Source organism: Coregonus clupeaformis, chromosome 6 (assembly GCF_020615455.1).
Source record: "Coregonus clupeaformis isolate EN_2021a chromosome 6, ASM2061545v1, whole genome shotgun sequence".
In the NCBI taxonomy this organism is placed as follows: Eukaryota; Metazoa; Chordata; class Actinopteri; order Salmoniformes; family Salmonidae; genus Coregonus; species Coregonus clupeaformis.
This window is the reverse complement of record NC_059197.1, coordinates 41,519,655-41,537,204: the sequence shown is the minus strand read 5'-3', so window position 1 is coordinate 41,537,204 and position 17,550 is coordinate 41,519,655. Positions and strand designations below refer to the sequence as shown.

The 17,550-nt window shown below is 42.9% G+C and overlaps 1 protein-coding gene across 3 annotated transcripts in view; it reads right to left on the bottom strand.

Moving 5' to 3' along the window:
- Positions 1 to 3,285: 3,285 nt before the first annotated feature.
- LOC121567966 (membrane-associated phosphatidylinositol transfer protein 3) overlaps positions 3,286 to 17,550 on the bottom strand; it is a 126,977-nt gene continuing 112,712 nt past the window's right edge. For all 3 annotated transcript variants that reach the window (XM_041878388.2, XM_041878389.2, XM_041878390.2), the window contains 7 exons: positions 12,071 to 12,187; positions 11,667 to 11,815; positions 11,211 to 11,360; positions 8,799 to 8,982; positions 7,945 to 8,073; positions 7,305 to 7,695; positions 3,286 to 4,433 (listed from right to left, as the gene is read on the bottom strand). In XM_041878388.2, the coding sequence (XP_041734322.1) occupies positions 7,372 to 7,695; positions 7,945 to 8,073; positions 8,799 to 8,982; positions 11,211 to 11,360; positions 11,667 to 11,815; positions 12,071 to 12,187 (1,053 nt within the window). In that variant the 3' untranslated portion in view covers positions 3,286 to 4,433; positions 7,305 to 7,371. The remainder of the gene's footprint in view (positions 4,434 to 7,304; positions 7,696 to 7,944; positions 8,074 to 8,798; positions 8,983 to 11,210; positions 11,361 to 11,666; positions 11,816 to 12,070; positions 12,188 to 17,550) is intronic.

The following is a 17,550-nucleotide window of genomic DNA, read 5'->3' as shown; positions in this document are numbered from 1 at the left end:
AGGAGGGTCTATAGCAGCAGCTTTGAAGGCAATTTATACAGACACAGGAGCATTGGACCAAATTGAGCCTCTGTCTGTGCTCTTTTTTTTATTACTGACAGGATAGTGAGAGATGGTTGAAGTCCAATAACACAATTACAGGAAACCATATCATATAAAAAAAATGTCCACTACATTAAAACTGTACAAAATGTTCAATAGGATTTCTGCAGCAGTGTAACTCTGACCATACAGTTTACATCAAGATAGAATAGCATGACAAGAAATAAACAAATATCACTTCATGTACATCAATTATGTACAATATTTAATGGCAATTTGTTTGCCCTTCCCACCACATTTGATAGGAAACAGGCCAGCTGATATCAGAATCACTGTAAATGTCCTACTGTACAACACCTATGGTAGTGTTGTTGAAAATACAGCGATTATCATACAGTGTACATCACATTATATTGATGGGAATGATCAGTTAAGACATTGCCATTATCAGATGACATCATCATGAGCAAGATACAAATCACAAGTCAAACTGTATATCATCCTTTCAAACAGTATTCACCCAGACCAGGACATTGTTGCTGGTATGTTATTGACATTATTATAGGGATGGAGATACAGGGACTTTTTAACATTCACGTTTTAATATAGCTACTGTTCTTTCATTAGTTTGGTAAGCTTAGGTACCGGCCCAAAGGTGTGTTACTCTAGGTGGTTCAATAAAAGAGGAAAGCAAACAACTAACTCTCTCTCTCTCTCTCTCTCTCTCTCTCTCTAAGCTTCTGATTTCAAACAACAGAGCGGATTCTTCTCTAGTCAATGGGTTGGAAGCTTAACCCTGACACAACTCTAAAGCTCTTTCTCTTTCTTGACAGTTATAAAAACCTTGCCAGTGCAATTCTTGGTGAGACACTCATCTTAAATCTGACCCATATGAAAACACACTACTCCTGCTTTTAACAACAGGCAACACTGAACAACCTTTGACTTTTCCCTCCAGAATAGATGGTCTTTACTTGTCATGCTCAGGAGCATATTGGAGCTACAGGTATTTACACCATAAATACTTAATACTTGAATATACAGAAACTTACACACACACACACTCACGGTGCATGCATGACGCATGACTCCATTTCAGAATATACTTCAAATGTATACAAGACAAAATATCAAGTAAATACAATGCACTTTCTCATGAATGTCAAACTCATACTTTGGTCAAGCAATTAGGATAATAATGTCATTTTCATAATTCTACACAACAACAAAATACAATTTAAGGCAAAAGTAACTATCAGTCACGTTAAACAACAAAGTAAAAAAAATACACAGTATTTCATCATAGAAAAATATGTGAGTTGCACAGAGCGGTCAGATCTTTTCCTAACCCACCATAGTACAGTAGATATGATGACATGATATCTCATATCAATAGACATACCCCTTCATTAGTCCCAACGACCCTCACAGTTCAAGATGTAGCTTTCCTAAAATGGATGCTAGCTAGAACATTCTGAATGATGTTATTTCACCTGACAAGAAAGTTAGGGTCTTTTGCAAGATATAACGTTAATAGGACTTATTCTCTTCCAATTGTCAGTTCCATGTCTTAGACTTTTGACCATAACAATATTAAATCATTTGTTTCATCATTCCTCATGGTAGGTCGTCATGACTACTCTGATGTCTGTGTCTACAGTGGGGAAAAAAAGTATTTAGTCAGCCACCAATTGTGCATGTTCTCCCACTTAAAAAGATGAGAGAGGCCTGTAATTTTCATCATAGGTACACGTCAACTATGACAGACAAATTGAGAAAAGAAAATCCAGAAAATCACATTGTAGGATTTTTAATGAATTTATTTGCAAATTATGGTGGAAAATAAGTATTTGGTCACCTACAAACAAGCAAGATTTCTGGCTCTCACAGACCAGTAACTTCTTCTTTAAGAGGCTCCTCTGTCCTCCACTCGTTACCTGTATTAATGGCACCTGTTTGAACTTGTTATCAGTATAAAAGACACCTGTCCACAACCTCAAACAGTCACACTCCAAACTCCACTATGGCCAAGACCAAAGAGCTGTCAAAGGACACCAGAAACAAAATTGTAGACCTGCACCAGGCTGGGAAGACTGAATCTGCAATAGGTAAGCAGCTTGGTTTGAAGAAATCAACTGTGGGAGCAATTATTAGGAAATGGAAGACATACAAGACCACTGATAATCTCCCCTCGATCTGGGGCTCCACGCAAGATCTCACCCCGTGGGGTCAAAATGATCACAAGAACGGTGAGCAAAAATCCCAGAACCACACGGGGGACCTAGTGAATGACCTGCAGAGAGCTGGGACCAAAGTAACAAAGCCTACCATCAGTAACACACTACGCCGCCAGGGACTCAAATCCTGCAGTGCTAGACGTGTCCCCCTGCTTAAGCCAGTACATGTCCAGGCCCGTCTGAAGTTTGCTAGAGTGCATCCAGAAGAGGATTGGGAGAAAGTCATATGGTCAGATGAAACCAAAATAGAACTTTTTTGGTAAAAACTCAACTTGTCGTGTTTGGAGGACAAAGAATGCTGAGTTGCATCCAAAGAACACCATACCTACTGTGAAGAATGGGAGTGAAAACATCATACTTTGGGGCTGTTTTTTCTGCAAAGGGACCAGGACGACTGATCCGTGTAAAGGAAAAATGAATGGGGCCATGTATCGTGAGATTTTGAGTGAAAACCTCCTTCCATCAGCAAGGGCATTGAAGATGAAACGTGGCTGGGTCTTTCAGCATGATAATGATCCCAAACACACCGCCCGGGCAACGAAGGAGTGGCTTCGTAAGAAGCATTTCAAGGTCCTGGAGTCTCCAGATCTCAACCCCATAGAAAATCTTTGGAGGGAGTTGAAAGTCCGTGTTGCCCAGCGACAGCCCCAAAAACATCACTGCTCTAGAGGAGATCTGCATGGAGGAATGGGCCAAAATACCAGCAACAGTGTGTGAAAACCTTGTGAAGACTTACAGAAAACGTTTGACCTGTGTCATTGCCAACAAAGGGTATATAACAAAGTATTGAGAAACTTTTGATATTGACCAAATACTTATTTTCCACCATAATTTGCAAATAAATTCATAAAAAATCCTATAATGTGATTTTCTGGAATATTTTTTCTCATTTTGTCTGTCATAGTTGACGTGTACCTATGATGAAAATTACAGGCCTCTCTCGTCTTTTTAAGTGGGAGAACTTGCACAATTGGTGGCTGACTAAATACTTTTTTTCCCCACTGTATCTCATCACAACCCTGTAAAGAATTTCGGTCAATTCAGTATAACAATTCCCTCAAACAGCTTTACAAAGCATATCATACTCAGTCCATCCATACAAGCCCAGGAACCCGACAGAGAAGGAGTAAAACACGTAGTTCAACTTCTGGGGTCAGATATAAGATCACAACAACAGCAAGCAAATCCCGCTATTGTATCTGAGCCACCAGGAGTAACAGCATTCCACAGGCATTGTCACAGTCTGCAGTGAGTTTGCTGAGATACAACACAACCTTTAGGATTGAGAACTACAGGACACCAAGCACCGCGGTATACTGTAGTACTTGGAGAGTGCAAGTCAGAGCAACCTCGAGCTGTCCACTCTGTCATCAGTTCAGTGGCCATGGACCCCCTACCAGGCTGCTGTCTGAAGCCGTGTTCTGCCTCACTGACTGACTGAATGAGAGAGGGAGAGATGGATGGATGGCTATAGGGCTGAGGCTGGAGTGGGGTTAGGTCAGGTCAGCCAGGCTGAGGAACATAAGGTTAATGTCCCCAGCGTGAAGCAGCCAGAGGCCCCACAGCGCTCCTGGGGACAGAGACCATAGAGAAGGACAAGATGTCTGTCCTATTTAAATAGAGGATAATTGCAGGAGTCTGTCAGTGCAGCTCTGCCACCTGTCAACACACCAGGTCAATAAACACACTGTCTGGAACAGCTCCTGATGGTATATTGCATGGGCTAGAAAGTTCCTCCATAGGTTTCAACAGGATCTCCTCTGTTACTATTCCCAGTGGGGGACGAGAGGGAGTCTTCTAGCATTCGACTGTGGTCGCGTCTGTGTGTTGATCTCCTGTTTTGCAGCAAGTGTTTCTGCACCATGATACAAATGACCAAAGTGTCTCTCTCTCTGCTTGACAAAATATAACACATTGTTTCAATAGCACTGCGACTGAAAAAACTTTTGCCACATTATACGTAATTTGAGCTTGAGAGGCAGCATTTGGGTGAATCCATGGCTGTTTCAAGCATTAGGCGAAAGCTTGAGGAATATTAGACATTATCTATTGAGTCCTGGGAGTGGAGAAGGTCTGCTGTTGAAGAAGTGTAGAGGGCCAAGCAGGAGGTTAACATAACTAATACCAGCAGAAGATCCAATATAGGTGACAACACTGCCAAAAGAAAGAAAGATTCAGTTAGTATAGTTCGAATTCCAATCAAAGCCCAAAGCCATATATAAGTGAACAGTGAATTCTCCTATACACCTGTATATTACCATTACCAACAAAAGCAAACTAGATTAGTTGCTACAGGCCCAGTGACAAAGCACCTATGCTCCAATCTCCATAATTGCGAAACACTATTCCCAAATTTAGAAATGAGTGGATTTCGTGCTTGACTGGACACTCCAGTTGTAGCTCATCAGGCCCTCTATGCGGCTCTGTTAAATCGGAAAATAGGAGGCAGTGGGCTTTGAAAATAAAGGAGCTGCTCATAATGATAGCACATCTACCTCAGGTTCCTGCATGAATATTTATGAGGCAGTATACAGACTGATCTCTGCTTTCTCTCTGTTTCTCTCTGTCTGCTCTCCCCCTCTCTCTATTTCTCCCTGTCTGCTTTCTTTCTCCATCCCTCTCTATCTTTCATCTCTCTCCATGTTTCACTTTCTCAGTCTAATCTCTATCTCCCTCTCTCTCCCTCTCTCTCTATCTCTCTCTCCTCTTCCTCTCCCTCTCTCTCCATCTCTCTCTCCTCTTCCTCTCCCTCTCTCTCCATCTCTCTCTCCTCTTCCTCTCCCTCTCTCTCCATCTCTCTCTCCTCTTCCTCTCCCTCTCTCTCCATCTCTCTCTCCTCTTCCTCTCCCTCTCTCTCCATCTCTCTCTCCTCTTCCTCTCCCTCTCTCTCCATCTCTCTCTCCTCTTCCTCTCCCTCTCTCTCCATCTCTCTCTCCTCTTCCTCTCTCTCCTCTTCCTCTCCCTCTCTGCCCCTCTCTCCTCCTCTCAGACAGTAAAGCTGTTATTATTATTCTGTATAAATCATAATGCCTGCAGCTCCTACTTCAGCTGTGATGTGTATCACACCACAAAACATAACAAAATCAAGGTGAACATTTATTGACTGCACCAGAGTACAATACGAGCAAAGCAAATCAATCTGTGTTGGAGTCTAAGCTTTACAAAGCCTTGTGTTCTCAAAGGCTTAGAACACAATGCTGAAGAGCCAAAGGTGAATGTCTACATTTTTCCAAATGAATCATTTATTCACATTACATAATTGCCAATATGCTGCAGGAAAGGCTACAAAAAATACACAATGGAAGAGGGAACAATATATTTTCACAGCCTCAAGTACGACAACTCAGAAACAGGTTCTGGGGGGATATTTTTCAGTTTATTGCTATTATAGAGAGACAGTATGATCATATTCAGTGCATCCAAAAGTATTCAGACCCCTTGACTTTTTCCACATTTTGCCTTAATCTAAAAAATTTTTTTTATATCCTCATCAATCTACACACAATACCCCATAATGACAAAGCGAAAACAGGTTTTAATAATTTTTTGCAAATGTATTACAAATAAAAAACAGAAATACCTTATTTACATAAGTATTCAGACCCTTTGCTATGAGACTCAAAATTTAGCACAGGTATATCTTGTTTCCATTGATCATCCTTGAGATGTTTCTACAACTTGATTGGAGTCCACCTGTGGTAAATTCAATTGATTGGACATTATTTGGAAAGGCACACACCTGTCTATATAAAGTCCCACAGTTGACAGTGCATGTCAGAGCAGAAACCAAGACATGAGGTCGAAGGAATTGTCCGTAGAGCTCCGAGACAGGATTGTGTCGAGGTACAGATCTGGGGAAGGGTACCAAAACATTTCTGCAGCATTGAAGGTCCCGAAGAACACAGTGGCCTCCATCATTGTTAAATGGAAGAAGTTTGGAACCAGCAACACTCTTCCTAGAGCTGGCTGCCCGGCCAAACTGAGCAATCGGGGGAGAAGGGCCTTGGTCAGGGAGGTGACCAAGAACCCGATGGTCACTCTGACAGAGCTCTAGTGTTCCTCTGTGGAGTTGGGAGAACCTTCCAGAAGGACAACCATCTCTGCAGCAATCCACCAATCAGGCCTTTATGGTAGAGTGGCCAGACGGAAGCCACTCCTCAGTAAAAGGCACATGACAGCCCGCTTGGAGTTTACTAAAAGGCACCTAAAGACTCTCAGACCATGAGAAACAAGATTCTCTGGTCTGATGAAACCAAGATTGACCTCTTTGGCCTGAATGCCAAGCTTCACGTCTGGAGGAAACCTGGCACCATCCCTACGGTGAAGCATGGTGGTGGCAGCATCATGCCGTGGGGATGTTTTTCAGCGGCAGGGACTGGGAGACTAGTCAGGATCGAGGGAAAGATTAACGGAGCGAAGTACAGAAAGATCCTTGATGAAAACCTGCTCCAGAGCGCTCAGGACCTCAGACTGGGGCGAAGGTTCCCCTTCCAACAGGATAACGACCCTAAGCACACAGCCATGACAATGCAAGAGTGGCTTCGCAACAAGTTTCTGAATGTCCTTGAGTGGCCCAGCCAGAGCCCGGACATGAACCCGATCAAACATCTCTGGAGAGACCTGAAAATAGCTGTGCAGCGACGCTCCCGATCCAACCTGACAGAGCTTGAGAGGATCTGCAGAGAAAACTGGGAGAAACTCCCCAAATACAAGTGTGCCAAGCTTGTAGCGTCATACCCAAAAAGACTCGAGACTAATCGTTGCCAAAGGTGCTTCAACAAAGTACTGAGTAAAGGGTCTGAAAACGTATGTAAATGTGATATTTCATTTTTTTATTTGTAATACAAACCTGTTTTTGCTTTGTCATTATGGGGTATTGTGTGTAGGTTGATGAGGGGGAAAAAAACATTTTCATCCATTTTAGAATAAGGCTGTAAGTCAAGGGGTCTGAATACTTTTCGAATGCACTGTATTTCTAGGAGTATAATATAGGGAAATTGAAACCATTTAAGTGTGAGTGCTCACCTTGGCCCTGGACAATGTGACCCTTGTCCTCCTCCTCTTCCATCCTCCCTCCATCTCTCTCTGTCCGTCAGGGTGTGGCTTCTCCACGGTGCATGGAGGCCCGCCCCCAGACACCATGGCCGCCGCCCCCTCCTCCTCCCTCGGGATCCTGGTCAGACTCTGGTTGGCTCTGGGCCCGCTCAGGCTTGGGGTTGGGAGTGCAGGGAGGGTCAGCGTGCTGGACAGACATGGTTCTCCTCAGGTGGGTGCGTTTACACAGGAAGTCAGGTTTGGCAGAGAGGCCGAAGGAGCCTTTCCTTAGGACCATGCGGACCGAGGAGGTCTTCTTGGGTCTGGCCCGGTGGCCAAACTGCAGTGAGGAGAGGTGCACTGCATAGCCATCACTTAGAAACTATGAGAGAGAGAGAGAGAGAGAGAGAGAGAGAGAGAGAGAGAGAGAGAGAGAGAGAGGCCATGTTAGATAAAATAATCGAAGATTAAACAGGTAGAGAGAGATGGAGAGTGACAGGAATGAACAAAAGCCACAGACAGACCAGAATAGATACATCAAAACACGATCAATAGCTATTAGTGAGTCAATGCCATTAGCTTGATCGATAAAGAAAAGTAGAAGAGGAGTGTACAGTCCCCTGATGTCTACCTGGCATTGATTCTGGTACTTCTTGGAAGGCCTGCCCACAATATAAATCTGGGAAGGACTCAGACCCAGCATGTTGTACACAGAGATGTCCTTCATGGAGCCGTATGCTGAGTTGATCTTAATGTGACACTGGCAGAGAGAGAGAGAGAGAGAGAGAGAGAGAGAGAGAGAGAGAGAGAGAGAGAGAGAGAGAGAGAGAGAGAGAGAGAGAGAGAGAGAGAGAGAGAGAGAGAGAGAGAGAGAGAGAGAGAGAGAGAGAGAGAGAGAGAGAGAGAGAGAGAGAGAGAGAGAGAGAGAGAGAGAGAGAGAGAGAGAGAGAGAGAGAGAGAGAGAGAGAGAGAGAGAGAGAGAGAGAGAGAGAGAGAGAGAGAGAGAGAGAGAGAGAGAGAGAGAGAGAGAGAGAGAGAGAGAGAGAGAGAGAGAGAGAGAGAGAGAGAGAGAGAGAGAGAGAGAGAGAAGAGAGAGAGAGAGAGAGAGAGAGAGAGAAGAGAGAGAGAGAGAGAGAGAGAGAGAGAGAGAGAGAGAGAGAGAGAGAGAGAGAGAGAGAGAGAGAGAGAGAGAGAGAGAGAGAGAGAGAGAGAGAGAGAGAGAGAGAGAGAGAGAGAGAGAGAGAGAGAGAGAGAGAGAGAGAAGTAACACTTTATAATGAGTTTGTGACTTTTATGCAGCGCGACCAGAGGTTATACTGCTGTGCCTACAAAGTCAATGTGAGAACCAAGGAAGTGTGCGTGAGTAATAGAGGAGGGAGGGAGAGAGAGAAGGAAAGAAAGAAAAACAGGAAGAGATACACAAAGAGAAGGAGTCGAGATAGAGAGAATGAAAAAGAGATCCACTGTATTATGAATGTGTTGTACCTCCTGCACTAGGTTCCTGAGGAAGATGGTTTTCTGTCTCAGTGGGTCATGGACCAGGCCCTCAGAGAAGAAGATCATGCCCTGGGGGAAGTTGTGTTGGGACAGCCATGACACCACGCGCTGCTTCTGCATGTCTGGCCTCCCTGTGATGTAGATGATAAGATAGCCCAAGTCCTGCCAGTGTCTGGACACAAAGATAAATAGATACATTCCTCTGAGAATTATCATTTTCACTGAACATAAAGACAGATTGACATCAATAATATTCCTCTGAGATTTATGGTTTATTTTCTTCTTTTTTTCAGTCATCTTTGTTTTCTCCCTTCATGTATTAAAGGAATACTTCAGAATCTTTAGCAATGAAGCCCTTTATCTACTTCCCCAGAGTCAGATGAACTCGTGGATACATTATTTATGTATCTGTGTCCAGTTTGAAGGAAGTTAAAGGTACAGTGCATTCAGAAAGTATTCAGACCCCTTTACTTTTTCCACATTTTGTTACATTACAGCCTTATTCTAAAATTGATGAAATTATTTTTCCCCCCTCATCAATCTACACACAATACCCCATAATGACAAAGCAAAAACAGTTTTTTTGAATTTCTGGCAAGTGTATTAAAAATAAAAACCTGAAATATCACATTTACATAAGTATTCAGACCCTTTACTCAGTACTTTGTTGAAGCTCCTTTGGCAGCGATTACAGCCTCGAGTCTTCTTGGGTATGATGCGACAAGCTTGGCACACCTGTATTTGGGGAGTTTCTCCCATTCTTCTCTGCAGATCCTCTCAAGCTCTGTCAGGTTGGATGGGGAGCGTCGCTGCACAGCTATTTTCAGGTCTCTCCAGAGATGTTCGATCGGGTTCAAGTCCGGGCCACTCAAGGACATTCAGAGATTTGTCCCGAAGCCACTCCTGCGTTGTCTTGGCTGTGTGCTTAGGGTCGTTGTCCTATTGGAAGGTGAACCTTCGGCCCAGTCTGAGGTCCTGAGCGCTCTGGAGCAGGTTTTCATCAAGGATCTCGCTCCATTCATCTTTCCCTCGATCCTGACTAGTCTCCCAGTCAAACATCCCCACGGCATGATGCTGCCACCACCATGCTTCACCGTAGGGATGGTTCCAGGTTTCCTCCTGAAGTGATGCTTGGCATTCAGGCCAAAGAGGTCAATCTTGGTTTTATCAGACCAGAGAATCTTGTTTCTCATAGTCTGAGTCCTTTAGGTGCCTTTTGGTAAACTCCAAGCGAGCTGTCATGTGCATTTTACTGAGGAGTGGCTTCCGTCTGGCCACTCTACCATAAAGGCCTGATTGGTGGATTGCTGCAGAGATGGTTGTCCTTCTGGAAGGTTCTCCCATCTCCACAAAGGAACTCTAGAGCTCTGTCAGAATGACCATCGGGTTCTTGGTCACCTCCCTGACCAAGGCCCTTCTCCCTTGATTGCTCAGTTTGGCCGGGCGGCCAGCTCTAGGAAGAGTCTTGCTGGTTCCAAACTTCTTCCATTTAAGAATGATGATGGAAGCCACTGTGTTCTTGGGGACCTTCAATGCTGCAGAATTTTTTTGGTACCGTGCCAAAGGTCTGTGCCTCGACACAATCCTGTCTCAGAGTTCTACAGACAATTCCTTAGACCTCATGGCTTGGTTTTTGCTCTGACATGCACTGTCAACTGTTGGACCTTATATAGACAGGTGTGTGCCTTTCCAAATCATGTCCAATCAATTGAATTTACCACAGGTGGACTCCAATCAAGTTGTAGAAACATCTCAAGGATGATCAACGGAAACAGGATGCACCTGAGCTCAATTTCGAGTCTCATAGCAAAGGGTCTGAATACTTATGTAAATAAGGAATTTCAGTTTTTTATTTTTTATAAATTCGCAAACATTTCTAAAAACCTGTTTTTGCTTTGTCATTATGGGGTATTGTGTGTAGATTGATGAGGATTTCTTTTTATTTAATCCATTTTAGAATAAGGCTGTAAAGTAACAAAATGTGGAAAAAGTAAAGGGGTCTGAATTCTTTCCGAATGCACTGTAGGTTTGCGAACAAATGCTAACTAGCGTTAGCACAATGACTGGAAGTCTACAGCTGTTCATGTAGACTTCCAGTCATTGCGCTAACGCTAGTTAGCAATTGCGCTAATTCTAGTTAGCAATTATGCTAACACTAGTTAGCAACTTCCTTCAAACTCCCTTTAATGTGACAAAATACAAGGATAATATTCTGAGCTGAACAGATGACTTGTTGGCGTTGTAATTTAGTTAGTATTTTTATTCCATTAATAATTTATCTCTGCTCGAACTGCTCCTTAATCAAACAAAAGCTGGAAGGCACATTCACATTCACAAACACACACACAAACACTCGCACGCACGCATGCACACACACACACACTTGGAGGCATGAGTTACCTGACGACATCCACAGCTCCGGGGCGGACTTTAGGGTCACTGCCCATAATGGAGACGCTAGCAGCGAAGGAGCCATCGATGCTGAACACCACACACTCCATCCCCCTGGGCAGCACCGTCAAGTAGGCCTCCGCACTCGTCTGATCTCCCCTGGGTAGAAAGAGGTAAAGAGAGGGGGAGAGGGGGGAGGATGATTGCTAGGTATGGTGGCAATTCACAGCCGCAGCAGCTCTGGGGCTCCTTGTTATTCAACAACCTGTGAGTACACTGTTAGAGCTTCACAGTACTTTACCTCCATCACTGATATGGGCCATAATTACATTTAGTATTCCTCCACTTTCATGGGAACTCGTCCCAACCCGCATCCATTTCATTACTGATACAACCTCTAACATACTGTATCAAATATTCTGTGGTTGCATCTCAATAAGAAATGAAAAGGAGTTATTTGCTTACTTGACCACCATTTTGATAGGGTAGACCCCGGTGGCCAGCTTTTTGCTCTTGGGGATGGTGTAAACCACTCTGCCACTACTGGTGGTCACCTCCGTGTCAAAGTGGACCCAGCGGCCGGACTGGGGCTGGGTCATCAGGAGAATGTCCACCTGGGAGAGGACAAGATAGATTCATGATAAGATAAAATGCTCAGGGCAGCAATTAAATCCCTTCAATAAACTTCAGTGTTGACGTCTGTCAAAGCAAATTCCTTTGTCAGACCACTATAAGAGAAGTATCAATTTCACTTTATTGAAATGCAGACACTTTTAAAAGTGTTGCAACTATAGTGTTGTAAATAGTGCAAATAGTGTTTGCAAATGATGCAAAAAGGTTCAGGAATAATGTTTATGTCGTGTCGTCACCTTCTCTCCAGTCAGAGTCACCATGTCCAGGGGGCCATACATGAACCGACCAACCAGAGTCTGTGGTCCCTCCTCTGTGGCGATGACATCATTCACCCTGTGGTTGCCAGTCACATTCTGCATGAGGAGAAGAGATTTACTGTCACTTCTCTTTGCCTTTGTGTGCGTCCCAAATGGCACCCTACACTCTTAGAAAATCTAAAAAGGTGAACCCTTTGAAGAACCATTTTTGGTTTCAGATAGAACCCTTTTGGGTTCATGTAGAATCCTTTCCACAGACGGTTCTACATTGAACCGAAAAGGGTTCTACCTGGAAACAAAAAGGGTTGTACCTGGAACCAAAAAGGTTTACCCTATGGGGAAAGCCAAATAACTCTTTTGGAACCCTTTTTTCTAAGAGTATATTACGTATATTTACATTTACATTTAAGTCATTTAGCAGACGCTCTTATCCAGAGCGACTTACAAATTGGTGTATATGGTGCCCTACTTTTGACCAGAGACCTATGATCCCTGGTCAAATGTAATGCACTATAAAGGGAAATACCTACTCAGTTGTACAACTGAAATATCTTCCGCAATTAACCCAACTCCTCTGAATCAGAGAGGTGCGGGGGCTGCCTTAATTGACATCTACGTCATAGGCGCCCGAGGAACAGTGGGTTAACTGCCTTGCTCAGGGGCAGACTCTGTATGTCTTTCATTATTTTCTGCATCACTCCTCCTCAGACATAGTGTTTACATCGGCAGGAGGAAATGGGATGTCAAAGGAAGGATGAAAAATCTGGATTATCTTGGCAAAGAGAAATGCTCACAAACAAGGATGTAAACAAATTTGTGCACAACATTTGAGAGAAATACACCTTTTGTGCATATGGAAATTTTTTTATTTAACTAGGCAAGTCAGTTAAGAACAAATTATTATTTACAATGACAGCCTACCCCGGCCAAACCCGGACGACGCTGGGCCAATTATGCACCACCCAATCACTGCCATATTGTGATACAGCCTGGAATCGAACCAGGGTCTGTAGTGACGCCTCTAGCACTGAGATGCAGTGCGTTAGACCGCTGCGCCACTCGGGATCTTTTATTTCAGCTCATGAAACATGGGACCAACACTTTACATGTTGCGTTTATATTTTTGTTCAGTGTAGGATCGGCTCAGAAGCGTGATATCATAAATCACATCTCTCGTTTTATGAGCATAAGGCAATGTATGCATGGATGTTTGTCTTATCCATTAAATATGGTTTATTAAACACTAAACAGTAACCCTACAATAGGCCTAGTTATAACAAACATGTAGCCAATCTAGTTCTTTAATTGGCTTCAACATGGAAATATTCGACTACACACATTGCATTCGCATTTGGAAAATGCACTGCATGTTCGAGCCATGGACAATTGGACATTGCCCAAACGTTATAATAAGATAAGCCTACCATCACCGTTGATATGGCCCACGTGAAAGGTAAACAAATGAACTGGCAAATAGCCTAGGCTACAAGTGGATATAGCACCAAGGACAGTGATTGGAATTCCCGTGATTTGACTGTTAATTCCAACAGATGAAAGTGGAAGATGCAATTTTTTTACAAACTGATGAAGGAAAACAATAAGCAGTCTATTGTAATAACTTGATGTTCCTAAACAAACTTCCTACAGTCACTGAAACCTTTCATTCAATGGACATCGCACATATGCCTAATGAAGAACAAGCTGCATGCTCGTGATATAATAAAACATTGGTTATAGGCTACTGATTAGGCTACTGCGCTTCCGATGGCAAAATCGACGCCATAACCAATTGCATTACCGCTAAGACCAGCTTTTGGTCAGTCTTAAATATCACCAGTAGTGCTGATTGAAATTGGCACATTGGCGCACGTTTTTAAGGACACACCTTCAATATTTCCACCCCTCCCACCTCAGCGCAAGTGAGCTGATATAAGACAGATAAATGACCAATCCTAGCAGAGTACTTGCTTTTACAAGTCACAATTGCCAAAGAGAGTGAGTTAGACACTAGCGCTGCCTTAACGCCAGCTGAAAATAGAGCCCTATTCTTCAATGTATCCCTGTTTTGATGTATCACATTTGAGACGTGTGTCGAAGGAGTCTCAGAAGTGTGCACTACAGGACCTTACCAAAAGAGGGTGTCAAATCTCCATGAAGCCTGGCTACAATAGCAGTGTGGTTCTGCTTCCCCTTCTCATTTCAAAGAGCAGGATGAATAAACCTAAAGAAGAAATCCTCTAACTCTATGCTTCCATCCCAAATGGCACCCTATTCTATATGTAGTGCACACTACTTTTGACCATGGCCAATATGGCTCTAGTCAAAAGTATTGCACTACATAGGGAATAGTGTTCCATTTGGGACACAAACCAACTTTATTGCTAGGCTGGTGAGATATTAATGAGAATTGAAAGCAGAGGAGTTTGCAGATGTATTTCCCTGGCTCTGTTACAGCAATGCCAGCTGCGTTACCTCAGTCATAACATAAGTCATAACCACAGGTGGTTGGTGATAGAGTAATTGGGGATGGGTTTGACTGAAGGAAACTTTCAGGAACACTTAAAGGGCTGTGGTGCAGTAGCATCTGTACATGAAGGGCTCTATTTTAACAAACCTAACACAATGGTACATTTTTGCGCTGGCGGTAGCGCTATAGGTTAGGGGGTGTGTCTGAAATATTTATGCTATTTTCACAACCGGAATTATGGGAGCAGTAGCTGGAGGTGGCGCGAAAGGGCTGGGTTTTGATGAATAAACAAGTTGTGGGTGTGTCGAGGATTGACGCCTCACTGGCCAGTCAGAACATGCTCAATGGCTAAATATGTGGTTGCTTCAAGTTGTGTATTTACGTATTGCATTGTCATCAACTCCAATTCGAATGTTAGTCCGCTATAGCCTAGTTTGTTAAATAGCCAGCCCCATATTTGCTAAATATATTGAACACGTTTGCAGTCCACATTGTTCTAATTGTATTGCTTCAATATGGAATTACATTGTTAAACATAGGCTATAGCATTCACACTGATATAGGGGCTAAGGCCTACTGTAAATTGCAGTCTGGACATGGACATGCCAAACGTAGTCAATAAGCAAGATTCAATTCACTAGGCTACTGATAAGGCCTAAAAAGTGTATAATTCTAATAAAAAATGAAATAAAAGAAACAACAACTTGTTTTAAATAGGCTATGTCTAACTAAAGTTACAGGCACCATAATTGCTCCTTGTGGGCGTATAATACAGACAAGGTTACTTAGACTATGGAGGGTTTTACGCACATCCAAACTTTTCACAGGAGCTGGATAAAGATCCAATATAAAGAGAAAGCTGTTATACTGCTCCCAAATGTCATGTTTTATAAACATCATGAAACCATCTTCTTCTGAAATAGCAGACGAAATTGCATTGCATTCGAGCCACGTACGTTTTCGCAACCTAAACCCATGGATGGTGAATCTTTCTAGTAAGTTTGGTTTCTAATCAAAGTCAACGGAAAACAATCAATCTGTTTTTTAAAACAACAATATTTCTAAATATACTAAACAAAAATATAAACGCAACATGCAACAATTTCAAAGATTTTATTGAGTTACAGTTCATATAAGGAAATCAGTAAATTGAAATAAATAGATTAGGCACTAATTAATGGATTTCACCTGACTGGGAATAAAGATATGCCTCTGTAGGTCACAGATACCTTAAAAAAATGGGCCTCACAATGGGCCTCATGATCTCGTCACGTTATCTCTGTGCATTCAAATTGCCATCGATAAAATGCAATTGTGTTCATTGTCCATAGCTTATGCCTGCCTGCCCATACCATAACCCCACCACCACCATGGGGCACTCTGTTCACAGACCGCTCACCCACACGACGCCATACACGTGGTCTGCGGTTGTGAGGCCGGTTGGACGTACTGCCAAATTCTCTAAAACAACGTTGGAGGCAGATTATGGTAGAGAAATTAACATTCAATTCTCTGACAACAGCTCTGGTGAACATTCCTGCAGTCAGCATGCCAATTGCACGCTCCCTCAAAACTTGAGACAGCTGTGCCATTGTTTTGTGTTGGTGCACCCGTGTAATGATCATGCTGTTTAATCAGCTTCTTGATATGCTACACCTGTCAGGTGGATGGATTATCTTGGCAAAGAGAAATGCTCACTAACAGGGATGTAAACAAATTTGTGCACAACATTTGAGAGAAATACACCTTTTGTGCTTATGGATTTTATTTAATTTAAATACGCAAGTCAGTTAAGAACCAATTCTTATTTACAATGACAGCCTACCCCGGCCAAACCCGGACGACGCTGGGCCAATTGTGCACCGCCCTATGGGACTCCCAATCACAGCCGGATTGTGATACAGCCTGGAATCAAACCAGGGTCTGTAGTGATGCCTCGAGCACTGAGATGCAGTGCCTTAGACCGCTGCGCCACTCGGGATCTTTTATTTCAGCTCATGAAACATGGGACCAACACTTTACATGTCGCGTTTATATTTTTGTTCAGCGTAGGATCGGCTCAGAAGCGTGATATCATAAATCACAAATCTCGTTTTATGAGCATAAGGCAATGTATGCATGGATGTTTGTCTTATCCATTAAATATGGTTTATTAAACACTAAACAGTAACCCTACAATAGGCCTAGTTATAACAAACATGTAGCCAATCTAGTTCTTTAATTGGCTTCAACATGGAAATATTTGACTACACACATTGCATTCGCATTTGGAAAATGCACTGCATGTTCGATTCATGGACAATTGGACATTGCCCAAACGTTATAATAAGATAAGCCTACCATCACCGTTGATATGGCCCACGTGAAAGGTAAACAAATGAACTGGCAAATAGCCTAGGCTACAAGTGGATATAGCACCAAGGACAGTGATTGGAATTCCCGTGATTTGACTGTTAATTCCAACAGATGAAAGTGGAAGATGCAATTTTTTTACAAACTGATGAAGGAAAACAATAAGCAGTCTATTGTAATAACTTGATGTTCCTAAACAAACTTCCTACAGTCACTGAAACCTTTCATTCAATGGACATCGCACATATGCCTAATGAAGAACAAGCTGCATGCTCGTGATATAATAAAACATTGGTTATAGGCTACTGATTAGGCTACTGCGCTTCCGATGGCAAAATCGACGCCATAACCAATTGCATTACCGCTAAGACCAGTTTTTGGTCAGTCTTAAATATCACCAGTAGTGCTGATTGAAATTGGCACATTGGCGCACGTTTTTAAGAACACACCTTCAATATTTCCACCCCTCCCACCTCAGCGCAAGTGAGCTGATATAAGACAGATAAATGACCAACCCTAGCAGAGTACTTGCTTTTACAAGTCACAATTGCCAAAGAGAGTGAGTTAGACACTAGCGCTGCCTTAACGCCAGCTGAAAATAGAGCCCTAAGTATCTAATGAAACCTGACATGCTTTTTGG